This window comes from Danio rerio, chromosome 12 (assembly GCF_049306965.1).
Source record: "Danio rerio strain Tuebingen ecotype United States chromosome 12, GRCz12tu, whole genome shotgun sequence".
NCBI classification, from domain to species: Eukaryota; Metazoa; Chordata; class Actinopteri; order Cypriniformes; family Danionidae; genus Danio; species Danio rerio.
Window position 1 is genome coordinate 45,598,065 of NC_133187.1, and position 16,102 is coordinate 45,614,166.

The following is a 16,102-nucleotide window of genomic DNA, read 5'->3' on the forward strand; positions in this document are numbered from 1 at the left end:
GATCACATATATATTTATATTATGTGACATTTTATTGATAATTTGAGCTGTACTTAAATAATAAAAAAAATACATAAATAACTAAACAAATTAATAATAAACATAATAAAAAACATTTTTATATTATAAAATATGAAATTATATATATATCTAACTAACAAATGTGCACAAACCCAGTGGTAGAAGTATAAATAATAAAACTGACAAGGAGTATTTAATAAGTATTTGCACTGTGATAATTAAAATACAATGTGTTTATATTATGAATGAATAAATGATTCTTGTACTAAATAGGATGGATATGACTACATCTTATGGTAAATAAACCTTTTTAATTTTTGACCTATTAACTGATGCATTTTTAATTAATGTCAAATAATAAATAAAATGTCAAAAGTCATAAAATTTTTTATAGAAATCACATTAAACACAATCAGGTATACAATATCAAAAATATTTTTTAAATAAAAATGAAATGCCAAAATGTTAATAAAATTATATGTATATCTATATATATTAAATAAATAAAAATAAATATATGTATGTATATATATATATATATATATATATATATATATATATATATATATATATATATATATAGCTGTACTCAAATAATAAAATTAAATAAACATAATATATAATTAAATTAATTATTATATTATAAAAATGTCTTGCTTACTAAAAGCCCAATTGTAGAAGTATAAAGAATAAAAATGACAATCAATGAGTATTTAATAAATATTTGCACTGTGTCAATTAAAACAACTTGTGTTAATATGTCATTAAATGATTCTTGTACTAAATACACTTGATATGATTACGCCTTATCATAAATAAATCTTTTTAATCTTTGACCTATTGATTGATGTATTTTTAATTAATGTCAAATAATTTTAATGGTATCTACATCAAATTAAATTGACAAGGGTTATTTTGTTTCCAAAAGTATCACATTAAACACAAGCAGGTATAGAATTTCAAATATATTTTATAAAAAAAAAGACAAAATGTGAATTAATTGATCCCATATATGTAATATTTTGTGATGTTTATAGCTGTACATGAATATAATAAATGATTAAAAAACATTCTTTATATTAGAAAAAATGTCTAACAAGCAAATAAAAAGAAAACAAAAAACAAAACAATCTTTTTTTATTATAAAAATGCTGAATAAAATAACAATAACAAACGTGCAAAAACCCAGAGGTAAAGGTTTAAAGAATAAAACTGACAATCAGAAAGTATTTAATAAATATTTGCAGTGGTATGATTAAAATAAAGTTGAATTACTATGTAATTAAATTATTTGTGCACTAAATATGCTTGATATAATTACATCTTTTGGTGTATAAATCTGTTTCATCTTTGATTTATTAATTTACTTATGCTTATTTATTGCAAAAAAAAACTGCTCTGGTGACAATGAATTAACTAGCTTATTAAAATTAGCTTGACTGCAGTGCATTGGTGTACTTTTACACCCTGAGAGTTCACTTACGTCAATATATGATGCATTGATATAATCTGAACAAGTGACCCCATCCATCGGCGTTAAAATCACTCTGGACTGGTCATCTGAATAAGACAAAAAGGTTTAGTTAGTTTCTAACCATGAACATGTCCTTATTTGAAGAACAGAGGCTTTGTTAAATAATAGAGAAATGACATGGATGTGGGCAGAAAACTTGTAAGGGATTGAAAGCAACCCTGAAGTGAAACTTTCAATGGGCTATATGGACACCTAGTGCTTTTCACCCAATAATAGACTTCTGCTGAAAGGTTTATTTGACTGTTTACCATTTTACAATGTTCCTTTTACAGCATCGATGTTGTAATATAATTGAAATACGAACCGTTAAACAGAATTAAGCATTCATTTGGTTGTTCAAATGTAAAACGAAATGAAAAACTGTGTAAACACAAGCTGTGTTAGTAGCAGCAGGCTAGCACAGAAACTCCATTGTAAAATAAATAAACTTCTACATGTTAAAGACATGGTGTGGAAAAATGCAATTGAATGCAGTGCTTCTTGTTTGGTCTGAGGCCCACTTTATTTTGTATATCAATCAGGCAGTGAAGATCACTGATTTTTTTAAAGACATCAGATCTAAAAAGTGGCACATTTGTAATGCCCCTGCTGAAAAATCCAGCTTAAACAGCTTAAAGGCTGTTTGGCTGGTTTCATAGATATATACACTAGATGTCGCCTGGCCTATTGTTGTCTATTGGACAGAATGCGTCAATAGCGCCGCCATCTTGCTACAGGGTAGCGCTCCTTTGAAATGAATGCGGGACCAAGGTACAGTGGAGGACTGTGGCCATGCAAAGCCAGAGATATACACATATATCTATGATCGGGAGTTTTCCTGGATGTTAGTATGTAATTTTTTTTTCTAATTAAGAAAATTATAATTTTACATCGCTTTTCTACATTGACGGATCAGTGACCGCACGGGCATTACTGACAAAAAGCTTGTGTTTGTGTGTACAGAAATGTACTATTCACCCTCCCTGTTAAATTTAATCTAATCCGTGTCCTGAAACACACCTCCTCTTCTGCTTTCACTTCTCATACTGACGGAGAGAGCGATTAGTTTGTGAATGAATCCCTCGAACGACTCTTTCACTATAATACAAGTTTCTGGCAGCGCAGCATCTCGTTGTCATATTTCTTTTGCATTGTTTGCTGATTTTATTCAACAAAACTAGCATAAGCCGAGTGTTTAGTGCGAGTTGGAGCGGCTTTGCCTTATGATGAATGCAGTAAGTGACTGTTATCCTCAATAACGTTACCTGATTAGCACAAAAGTTCAGAACATACAAAAACAAAAAAAAACTTAATATTACATATGAAATGTTCTGCCTTTGTGCTTTGTTTTCTTTGTTTGCTCGTTACTACAACCATAGACAGCGCTAAAGTCCCGCATCTTCACGTAATAACACTGACTTGACTAGTGCGGTTGAATGACATTTGTCCTGGGAGCACTGTACCAATGTGGCGGCGCTATTGACGCATGCTCAGGGTCCCTATGCGATATCTAGTGTATATATATCTATGGGCTGGTTTTAGCTGGTTAACCAGCGTGTTTTTAGAGGGGTTTTGGCCATTTCCAGGCTGGTTTACAGCCATTTCCAGCCTGGTCTTGGCTGATCAGGTGGTTTAGCTGGACATAGCTGGTTTTGGCTGGACTCCCAGCTTGGCTGACTGATCAAGCTGGTTTTGGCTGGTCATCTCCCCACTAATTATTATACAAATACAAACTTGCATTTTTGATGCAATTATCATGATTAATCACTTGACAGCACTTATATTAGTTTTTTAACTTATGCAATTTATTCTGGGTTAGATTTTACTAACACAGAAAGTGGTTTAATTTTAAAAGGTCTTAAAACTGGTTTCATTTTACTTGAGTGAACAAAAAAATACATATATATGCACATACAGTATTTATTCATTTTAATTCTCTCAAATCTCTGACTGACCTGAGAGAACAAACAAAACAAATATAGAAATCTTACATGGTAGTATGTTAGGATATCTGTTTTTCTCCTTGTTCTCTTCTTTATTGGCCTCTTCACATGTTCCTTGTATCGAACCGCCAGGTAAAGACTGTCAACAATACACAATATATAAGTTAACAACACTGAAAGTACATAGTAGGGCTGTGGTACCATGACAGAAATTGTGATTGTTGATAACTGCTAATGCCATTCTAATAATGATCAGTAACATTTATTAACAGAATATATGTAAAAATATTTATGCGTCCTGAGAAACATGATAGTAAAAGTTATACAAAAAATACAACTGTAGGCTGCAAAATCAATTACTTATGTTATATATTTATGTTTTGTTGCATGTTATGAGAAAACTGTACAAAATTCAGTCAGCAAACTGATAAAATTCCAAAATTTGTTACAATAAATGTCTCTGATTGGTGCGTTTTCAACTGTGACTAACCTAAGAGTCTCTGATTGTCTACTATAATTCATAAGCTCAGCAGGAATGTGTGTGATTGGCTGTAAGTCTCTTCTAATGCAACAAGTGCAGATTACAATGTAACATGGTAAACATGACATCAGTAATAGATTTAGATTGTGTGGAGGCTTTTTTGAAGCTTTATTATGAATTTGCAGACAATGTTTGTTCACTTTTGTGCCATTTTTCCCACAAGCCGTTATATATTAAGTTTTAGGGTGTAGAAACAATTTGTTTACTCATTTATGATTATTTATTATTATTAATAGTGTGCAGGATTTTTTTTTTGCAATTTTATCAGAAAATTGTAGGACATATTTGTTTATTTTTGTGCCGTTTTTCCCACAAGCCCTTATATATCTCATTTTATTTTGTAGAAGTATTCTGTTTATCCATTTATCATTAATTTATTAGGCATATCTGTTAAATTTGTGCCACATTTATTTAGTTTTATTGCACACATTTTTTACCGCTTGATCATAAGTGTGCCATGTTTGCCATAGGAGCCCATATACTGTATTTATTTACATCGAACAAAGGCATTTAAAAAATCTTTATCATGAATTAGAGCAGTGGTTCTCAAACTTTTTTCACCAAGTACCACCTTAGAAAAAAATCATCTCTCCAAGTACCACCTTACGACGCAATTTTTTGACCAGTATTAAAAAATAGCGTCTTAAGCCTAATTAAGCAGCTACAGGTGTGCACAGTTTTAAAACGATGCAGATTACTTCCTATTAGTAAGAATATGTATTATTGTCAGTCACTTTAAACATTTGAAATAGTCTGAACATTAACTGTGCTTGCAGATAAAAAAAAAAAAAGTTTTAGTTAAAATGTGCTTTTAAAAGTTCATAAAAAAAATGTTGCTGTTCTTAAAAGTAAAAAGGAAACTGCTGTACTTAAATCTAAAGTATTCATAGTAGCCTATTCATCAAAAGCTGGAAATGCTGCTTGGACCTTATAAATATAGGCTATATGTCATATTCAAACACTTTCAGACAAATCTTGAAATAAATGTTAAATGTACATGACAGGGTTCACACAGGCACAGCCTAATGAAAGTCAATTCCAGCACCTTTTTTTTTCAAGACTGACATGCTATGTATTGAAGACCTGAAATGTATTCTCAGCAACCCATAAAACATTGCATAGGAATAGATACAAATAAAAACCATTAATAATAATATTTATTAATCATATATTAATAGTATAATAAACCTGCACTAAGTCCTTGTGAAATCTTTTTTGTACTCAAGTAAAAATACTATTACACTGCTAAAATAATTTTTTTTAGTAAATAATACTAATATTAGGTAAAAGTACAAATTACTCTTTTAAAAAGTACTAGTTGGTTACTTTTGAAAAAAAATCTGATTTTCATTATGAAATCACTTGAATCACAAGTGTAAACCTGATTTAATGGTTTGATTGCTTACATCCCAAAGCTACATGTATAATTTGCACTAACAAAGGAATTATAGTCAATTTTTCCTTTCATGACAATTAATCTTTTTCAATAGCACTGGTAAAACTACCAAATAATCTTTAAGGCCATAGAGACACTTTTTGCCCATTTTTAAAAATATATATTTTTAAGCTTTGAAAGGTTAAATTAAAGTATATGGTAAAAAGATTTAAATTTAGCCTTTTATTTACATATTTTACACTATTTTCTTTACAATATGGCAAATTTGTTTCTTAAATAGCTGTACATCACATGTAGATTTTATTTTACACTTGATCTTAATCTAAAATAGAAACGTAAAAAAATACAAGTACACTGTCAGTAAAAAATAAAACAAATGACTTCATTTTACTTGAGGTATTTGAAATATGACGACATTACATTTATCAAAGCAGTGCTTTAAGAGCTTTATTGTAAATTGTGATAAATAAACAATAAGTAGGCTAACAATGGATTGCTTTGACCTGTAATGCTTTAGGACAGATCAGAATACAGCTAAATGTATAAATCACACAAATACCTCACCCAGAAACATTTCCAGCATAATTATTTTGTCGTAAAGAAATAAAAAATGTTCCACCTTTGCTAAAAGTAAGTTTCACTTCACAACACAGCCAAATAAGAAGACCATTAGCATTGTCATCTATCATGTATCAATCTATTTCTAAATATTTGATAACTTTGAATACTTTTGACTGAATTTAGTTAAGGAGCAAAGATAAATAATGTATACTTTAATAGTGGAAAGATCGCGATTGTGTTCAATCTGAGCACACACGCGATCATGAGAGCACTTGCAGTTCATTTGAAAAAAGCCTATTTAAGAGCTCGCATATCTGTTTTAGCGATTTGCACACATGAATGCGCTCTCGTGTTAAAATAAAGCACTCGCCGCATTTGCAGAAATGAGTTATTGCGCAATACCTTCATTCCCGCGCCGCCATTCAGAATGTATTAGAGGAGTGACAGGTCAGAGGCGAGTCGACTGGCTGTCGGAGAGCGAAACGTGTATGAAGATCATCAAATAGGCAGGAAATATGTCCGCGGTTTAATTACTCTGCTAGACATCTCTGTAGTGAAAACATCCGAGAAGCATTATTCCAACAAAACATTTTTTTTAAAGTTGTTTTTTCTGTTTCTGCAACACAGAAAGCCTTTGTCCCGCCCTTACGTTTCACGCAACTAGACAAGGTCGACTGTGATTGGCCACTTTTTATGTCAGTCAAATCACGCTTCAGAATCAATTCTTAAACTTCGGAAACTGATTTTCAGCAGCTTATGACACAATGCACTAAAATAAACACTCTAAGCACAGCGTTGTGATTGTACGCTTCACAAAACAGCCAATGCTGAACACATCAATGTTATATTACACATTAAAGGATTAAAAGTGTTAATGTTTCTTTCATTATTCAGCGATTCCTCCGCGTACCACTAGGAGGAAGCCCGCGTACCACTAGTGGTACGCGTACCACAGTTTGAGAACCACTGAATTAGAGAACCTTAATTTTTGTGCCATTTTTCCCACAAGCCCAATATATTTAATTTTAGTGTTTAGAAACAATTCGTTTACCCATTTATGATTTCATTTTTGTGCCACAAGAACACATTTATTTAGTTTTTTTTGGACTCAGGCATTTGTTTGTCCAAAATAATGATTTTGTAAGACATATACAGTTGAAGTCAGAATTATTCGAAAGTGAAAGTAGATAATGAGAGGCCTTATCTCTCATTCTCGTGCTGTAGATGCTCTGTTTAACTGTTTTCTTGCTAGTGAAGCGCTCGCTTACAAAGTCGTCATGTAAATAGCAAATGCGCTATGGCGCAACGCAACTGGCTCTAAAAGGGAATGGGAGATGAGACTGATTGGTTTATTCTCAAAACACACATATAACTCATTAAGAAAATAAGCTTAACCCTTTTAGACCATGCGGAACGGCGCAAAGCGGATTTTTCCGTCCTTATATAAGGAAAAGTGGATTCTGACACACCCTGAATGCGTTTGCGCCCTGCGCTTTGGGCATGGATCGTCAAAATAGAGCCCTTAGTTTTATTGCCTAGAGCTAATTTTATATCCCTTCATAGTAAATTTGTAAGACATATTTGTTCATTTTTGCAATGAGAACTCTCATTTTATACCCCTTTATCATGAATTTGTTAGACATATAAATAGACAAGCATTTTTACTTCTTTGTATCATGTATTTTTTAGACATATTTGTTCCTTTTTAGTTAACTATTTATGCCACAAGCCCTTATAGATTTTGTTTCATTAATTACACAGATGTATTTTTACCCCTAATCATGAATTTTGTAGGACATTTATGTCCATTTTTGTGCCTTTTTTGTCATAAGATCAAATGGCGTATAATGCACACAAGCATTTTTACTGCTTTTAATCATATTTGTTATCCATATATATTTTTTTTGTTTACCATTTATGCCATAAGCCCTTGAAGATTTTGTTTCATTAATTGCACAGATGCATTTTTACCCCTTCATCATGAATTTGTAGGACATATTTGTCCATTTTTGTGCCTTTTTTGTCATGAGATCAGTATATTGCACACAAGCATTTTTACTGCTTTTAATCATATTTGTTAGGCATATTTGTTCTTTTTTTAATCATTTATGCCACAAGCCCTTAAAGATTTTGTTTCATTAATTGCACAGATGCATTTTTACCCCTTCATCATGAATTTGTAGGACATATTTATTCATTTGTATGCCTTTTTTGTCATAAGAGCATACTTTATATTGCATACAAGCATTTTTTACTGATTTTAATCATTTGTTAGGCATATTTGTTCTTTTTTATCCTTTTTTTGCCACAAGCCCTTATAGATTTCGTTTTATTAGATGCACTTTTACCTCTTTATCATGAATTTGTAGGACATGTTTGTTCATTTTTGTGCTGCAAGCTCTCGTAGATTTAATTTTTGATGCACACAAGCATTTTTACCTTGTTAACTTGACTTTGCAAGACATATTTGTTACCTTTACTGGCATTTTTTTTCTGCCACAAGACGTTGTAAATGTCTCAAATTGCTACCCAACGCATGAATTTTGTGCAAACCTGATCATGCTGTTCAAATTCCCACCGAAGCTGTCATTAAGTTATAGCTCAAATGAATGATATTACATGTGCTTTGTTCCTGTATGTATAGGCCATTGTTTAAGCAGCAGAGTCACTTCTATTCCAACTTAAACAGCATAAGTGGCCATTAAGATTGTTGAGCGTAAACAGGGTTTCCATGGGACAGAAGATTCACATGGTTCATTGAGTGTGTGTCGTGAATCACGGGCCTGTGAGCGAGTCTTGAATCATGCGTCTAAAAGCAGAAGAGAGGGGCTTTCTCGAATGACTCAATGCCCGATGAACGTCTTCATTCCTGTAATTCTCAGTGGGAAATGACCGCCGTTGACCTGTCAGCAAATGTGGAAGGATATTTGCTGATCCGTATGAATGCTCCGCAGTGTTTTCTGCCAGTTAATAACAGCACCATAATGCACCATCAGCTCCTTTACCAGCCGCAAAACAAAATAACAATCTCTCCGGTGAGTGTTGCACCTAAACACACAGAGCCACTGCTGAACATTCAGCAAGGTGAATGATGTAACAAGTGCAAACAATAATAATGAGCTACTGTACAGCGGATGGAGATGCCACTGAGTTCTCTATTTATTTCTGCGCTTTTGAAAATTGGCAGATCACCACGATTAGAAGAAAATTCAGTTTAGTTTAGTAATAACAGTGCAATTTTATGAATCTCAATGCTAATTATAATATATCAAAAACATTCTACTATGGTAAAATAAAAAAAAAATAATACTAAAACATATATTAAAAAAGCAAATGTGTGTGTGAAAACGACATGGGTATATCTAATAGCTCATAGTTACATGCATTAGCTACCGTACAGCGGTTGGAGATGCCACTGAGTTCTCTATTTATTTTTGCGCTTTTGAAAATTGGCAGATCACCACGATTAGAAGAAAATTCAGTTTAGTTTAGTAATAACAGTGCAAATTTATGAATCTCAATGCTAATTATAATAGCAAAAACATGCTACTTTGAAAAAAAATTCAAACGTTTTTTTATTTATTTAAATATTTAAAAGAAGATCCTATGTGTGAAAATGATACGGGCATATCTAATAGCTCATAGTAACATGCATTAGCTACCTCTTCACAAATATCTTAGGAATATTAGCGAGTTGATTTCCATAAGCTCCCTTTTCCAGCACATGCCGGTGTCCTCAAGATTACAGAAAAAAGGCACCAGCAACTGTCTATGATTTGCTATGGTTACTACTAATGTTTTTATGGAAGCACTTTTATTTTGATCTGTGATCACAACTGACTGGAACTACCTGTGCATTAAACGATTTTACTGTACTCCTCTCAGTCAATCAGAATCAAGCATTTCAAAAACTTTCAGCAAGTTGAGTGACATAACAAGTGCAAACAATAATAACGAGTTACCGTAAAGCGGATGGATAGCCACTGAGTTCTCTATTTATTTTTGCGCTTTTGAAAATTGGCAGATCAACACGATTAGAAGAAAATTCAGTTTAGTTTAGTAATAACAGTGCAATTTTATGAATCTCAATGCTAATTATAATAGCAAAAACATGCTACTTTGAAAAAAAATTCAAACTTTTTTTTAATTTAAATATTTAAAAGAAGATCCTATGTGTAAAAATGATACGGGCATATCTAATAGCTCATAGTAACATGCATTAGCTACCTCTTTACAAATATCTTAGGAATATTAGCGAGTTGATTTCCATCAGCTCCCTTTTCCAGCACATGCCAGTGTCCTCAACATTACAGAAAAAAGGCACCAGCAACTGTCTATGATTTGCTATGGTTACTACTAATGTTTATGTGGAAGCATATTTATTTTGATATGTGATCATAACTGACTGGAACTACCAGTGCATTAAACGATTTTACTGTACTCCTTTCAGTCAATCAGAATCAAGCATTTCAACAGACCGTGGAATAAGCTGTTTTGTGGAACTTCCAGAAAGTTGAGTGACGTAACAAGTGCAAGCAATAATAATGAGCTACTGTACAGCGGATAGAGATGCCACTGAGTTTTGCATTTATGTCTGCGGTTTTTAAAATTGGCAGATCACCACGACTATATGAATATTCAGTATAGCTTCGTATTAACAGAACAATTTTATGGATGTCAATGCTAATTATAATAGCAAAAACATGCTACTATGATAAAATATTAAAACATTTCTTTAAATTTAAACATTAAAAAGAAGATCCTATGTGTAAAAATGATAAGGGCATATCTAATAGTTCATAGTATAATGCATTAGCTACCTCTTCACAAAAATCTTAGGAATATTAGCAAGTTAGTTGATCTCCATTAGCTCTCTTTTCCAGCACACGCCAGTGTCCTCAAGATTACAGAAATAAAAAAGGCACCAGCAACTGTCTATGATTTGCAATGGTTACTACTAATGTTTTGTGGAAGCACTTTTATTTTGATCTGTTATCAAAAGTGACCTGAACTACCTGTGCATTTAATTATTTTATTACACATCTTCCAGCCAATCAGAATCAAGCATTTCAACAGACCGTGGAAAACGCTGTTTTGTAGTACTTTCAGCAACTTGAGTGACGTAACAAGTGCAAACAATAATAATGAGCTACTGTACAGCGATTCAAGATGCTACTGAATTCTGTATTTATTTCTGTGTTTTTTAAAATTGGCAGATCACCACGATTCGATGAAAATTCAGTATATCTTAGTACTAGCTGAACAATTTTATGGATCTCAATGCTAATTATAATAGCAAAAATAAGCTATTATAGAAAAATATTAAAACATTTTTAAAATGCAAATATTAAAAACAAGATCCTATTTGTGAAAATGATGCGGGCATATCTAATAGCTCATAGTAACATGCGTTAGCTACCTCTTCACAAATATCTTAGGAATATTAGAGTATTAGTTGATCTCCATTTGCTTAGTAATAACAAAGCAATTTTATGAACTGCAATCCTAATTATAATAGCAAAAACATATTACTATGGAAAAATATTAATAAATTCAAAAAAATTTAATATTAAAAACAATATCCTAGGTGTGAAAATGATATGGGCATATCTAATAGCTCTATTTTTGGAATATTTGTTGTGTTACTTGATCTCCATTAGCTTAGTAGTAGCGAAGCAATTTTATGAATCCCAATGCTAATTTTAATAGCAAAACATGCTACCATGTCATATAAAAAGGCATTCACTTCATCATTAATAAATAGCACTTAAAAAAATCATTGGGTCATGCGTTAATATTAATGATGCACCGAATTTATGGCCATCGAAAAAATAAATTGTCTGAAATAACACTTTTGTTTTTCGGATAAAAGAGAAAAATGGAAAAAGGTTATGCAGCGCCACTCTGCTCAGCAGTTTCTATGTAGTATACTTGTTCCAGCTGCTTGCAATATCACTACTGTGTTGTCATGGCAATGCTGGCGAAATGACTTTTTTTCCATCAGCTCATTCGCTGTCGACACAATTTCAACGTCAACAAAATGTGATTATTTTATTGCCTTGTGCTTTTTAAAGTAAATATAACTTGCCGTAATGAGTTACATTTAAAAGTCTTAAAAATTTACTTCATAATGTTTATTAAAATAATAAATATCGCTTTTTCAGCATGGCTGGAACTGGGCATCTCCCAAATATCTTGCTTATTTTCAGAGGGCACCATCAAATCTTTCCAACAGATTGTAGATCTATATAACGTTCCAAAATCCAATTTTTATAAACATCTACAATTACAACATTTTTTAAAACCAAAGTTGGACAAAGGAGAGCTGAGAAGCAAAACAACAGAGATTGAATATCTTTTACTGAACTTGTTTAAAAGCATTAATAACAAGGATATATGACATTTTGTCTAACAATTGCACTTCTGCCTAGTTAGGACTTAAGGATGTTTGGGAGAAGAATATTGGTCAAACTATTGAAGAAAATGACTGGGAAATTGTATGTGATAATATATACCCGAAGTGTACCTCTCTTGGGATCCATGAGCTTAATTTTAAATTATTTAATAGGATTTAACTTACACCAATACGTATTAAGAAAATGTCTGCCAATGCCACAGACTTGTGTTTCTAATGTAAAAAAAAATAAAGGTACATTCATTCATTGTTTTTAGGACTGTGACAAAATTTTGCCATTTTGGAAGAAAATACATGAGGTACTGGAAAATATTCTTAAGCTAAATTTTGACATGACCCCAGCTTTGTATTTATTGAATATAATGCAAATAATCTGTTTGAAAAAGATGGATTCCAATTATTTATTGTCTTGGTATATTTAGCTAAAAATGTATTTTGCTACTTTGGTCTGCATCACAAGCTCCTTCTTTTAAAATGTGGATATCACAGATTGCTACATGGCTACCATTAGAAAAACTTACCTACGACAAACATAAAAAAATCTGACAGATTTTGGTCAATTTGGTCTCCCCTTTGGGAGTACATAAAAGAGCTCTCTTAAATTGACACAGGATCCTTGTCATTCATTTACATTCTTTTGTTATAGCCTACACTTAAAGACTATTCTAAGGCCGTACTCACACTATGTACAGTTGCCTCGAACCGGGCCAAAGCACGCTTGTCCCCCCTCCCGTCTCCCCCGACGGCCCGCACTCACATACAATCGGGCCTGGGCACGCTTACGTCATCGATGCTGCGCTGTTCAGTAGAGATGCGCTCTCGCTCAGCACAGTGGAGATTTCTCTAGTTAAATCGTTTCAGTCGTTTGATATGCAGTCAAATATTTCGCCAAACAGTCCTTAGGGATGTGGTGACACGCAGTCAGATATTTCATCAAACAGATCCGCCTCTTTTAGCGCTCATAAACAATCATAAAGCCCTCGTGCTGCAGGAATGAGGAGGTCTGCTGAAGGTGTGAAGCTGTCGTTTATTAATCATTTATTAAAATGATTAATAAGTCCATATGAAGGGACAACAGTCCCTTTTAAAGTCATGTCTCGCTTTCAGTTTCGGGCTTTGGCGCGTTTTGCACTCACACTACAAAGCCCAAGTGAACCGGGCTCAGGCCCACCTCTTCCAACCGGGCCAGGGCCGGCCAAGTGAACTGTGCTTGAGCCGGATTCAGTGCACTCACACTTCTCAAACGATCCGGGAAACGGGCCTGGGCACGGTACGGATGGCATAGTGTGAGTAGGCCCTAAGATGATGTAATTGTACTTTTTTTTTTTACCTATTTATTTGTTTTTTACATGAATTTCTTTGTTACTTTTCACTCTCCAGACTGTAAACTCTCTGTAATACGTTTATACATTTTGATGTTAATGTTTTGTGAATATGGGCATACAATAAAAAAAAAAATAATAATAAAAAAATAAATAAATATCTACAAAAAAAAACAAAAACATTTTCAGTGAATCTCTAGTTAACATTACATTAAAATGAGTAGACTGATGCTGTTGAGATTTTATTTGTCTGTGTAAAAAATCCCTAGTAAGATATTTATGTAATAGGTAAATCAATAGTGTAGTGTGTTAAAGGATTTTAAATGCACAACATGGATGCAAAGAACGTGACACAAAAGTGCATTTAAAATCGTTTAATGCACAGAAAGCCTTGGTTATTCTACAATCAATTAGTACTAGTTTGCAATCAATTGTTTGACCAGTTATAACATACAAGACCGTTATAATTTTACTTATACTATACTATATACTACATGTATCCTATAATTTTTATACATGACACAGCTCATAGCAATATATGTGAAATGATGAGCTATCATGTTAGTAATATGTGCTAGCTACCTCTTTGTAAATGTTTTTAAGCATATTAATCATTTGTCATCTCGAACCACGATCAACTTCCTTTTATCAATGTTTACAAGCACATACACAAATGAGGATACACTCACACTGTACTCTTCCCGAAAGAGTTTCCCATCATCGGCTGAGCGTATCCGATACTCTTCCTCCAAGTTGTCTACCGGGATGGGGAGATATGTTTTGGATGTTGAAGGGGATCTGGGCAGTAAGACCACCGTCTGTTGCTCTGTAGACCAACACAGTAAATGTTTATTATAGGCAAACACTGGAAAAGTAACCAATCTAAGAGAGTCACAGATGAAAGACGCTTTACTTCACCCTTTCTACAAACAATAAGCCCAGATTTATGATCCCCTCACCCACTAGCACATATAAGCACACATGACGTTCAGTAATTTGATTAACTGGTGGTTTATCCAGCTATCAATGAAACTTTTTCAGTAGTGCTAATCAAATGTTCATTCCGAGTTTGTTTAATAACTAAATTCATTTCATTAATTTTCCTTCAGCTTAGTGTCTATTTCATAGATCACCACAGTGTAATGAGTTTGCATGTTCTCCCCATGTTGGCGTGGGTTTCCTCTGGGTGCTGCGGTTTCCCCCACAGTCCAAACACATGCGCTATAGGTCAACTGAATAAACCACATTTGCTGTAGTATATGAGTGTGTGTGTGAATGCGACAGTGTATGAGTGTTTCCCAAAACTGGGTTGTGGCTGGAAGGGCATCTGCTGTGTAAAACATAGCGGAATAAACCATCAGTTATTCCGTTATGTGGCGACCTTTGAAATAGAGACTAAGCCGAAGGAAAATTATTGAATGAATCTTTAGTGAGTGTGTGTGTGTGTGTGTGTGTGGGGGTGTGTGTCTATGTGTTTGTGTGTGTTGTGTGAATATCTCAACTTGCTTTATATATTTAGCTATAGCAATATTTGGAACAATGTCTTTGTTTAAAAAAAAAAAATTACAATTGTTACACTTAACACCTAATACTTTGTATTTATATTTCATCTTTGGTGTGTGTGTGTATGTTTAGTTATAGCTACAGTACATTTGGAATTTATATATATATAAATTCCAAATATATATATATAAATATAAATATAAATATATATAAATACACAACAAACACCAAAGATGAAATATAAATAGAAAATATTAGGAGTTAAGTGTAAAAAATTTATTTATTTAAAAAAAATATATATATATATATATATATATATATATATATATATATATATATATATATATATATATATATATATTTTTTTTTTTTTTTTTTTTTAAATAAATAAATTTTTTACACTTAACTCCTAATATTTTCTATTTATATTTCATCTTTGGTGTTTGTTGTGTGTGTTACCGTGCGTTCACACTGAAAGCGGGTAGAGCATCAAAGTAATCTAAAGTCATTTATTTTCAATGGGAGCCAGCGGCGATAAGCTGGTATGTTGCTACATCGGATACGGTTGCAGCCAAAATTTAACAAGAATTGTTGATATTATTTATTAAATTTCCCATTTATTGTATTTTATTATTGTCGACCCCTATTCCAACCCTGACCCCAACCGTCACAGTAACATAAAAACAGTAGTTATACAGAGTATTATTTATGCTATCTATTAAATCCCCCAATAAATTGTATTATTTAATGCCTACCCCACCCGACCCTAAACTTAACCGTGACAGTACTGTAAAAATATTAAATATTGTTATAAAGTGTTATAAAAAATGCTGCTATATTGATGTGCTTCCAGACGGCCGTGTATCCAATCTAGAATTTACCGATCA

At 32.7% G+C, this 16,102-nt stretch overlaps 1 protein-coding gene across 11 annotated transcripts in view; it reads right to left on the reverse strand.

The window, feature by feature from the left end:
- ptprea (protein tyrosine phosphatase receptor type Ea) overlaps positions 1–16,102 on the reverse strand; it is a 197,129-nt gene that overhangs the window by 32,347 nt on the left and 148,680 nt on the right. For all 11 annotated transcript variants that reach the window (XM_073918874.1, XM_003199651.7, XM_021480417.3 and 8 more), the window contains 3 exons: positions 14,402–14,538; positions 3,526–3,616; positions 1,505–1,581 (listed from right to left, as the gene is read on the reverse strand). In XM_073918874.1, the coding sequence (XP_073774975.1) occupies positions 1,505–1,581; positions 3,526–3,616; positions 14,402–14,538 (305 nt within the window). The remainder of the gene's footprint in view (positions 1–1,504; positions 1,582–3,525; positions 3,617–14,401; positions 14,539–16,102) is intronic.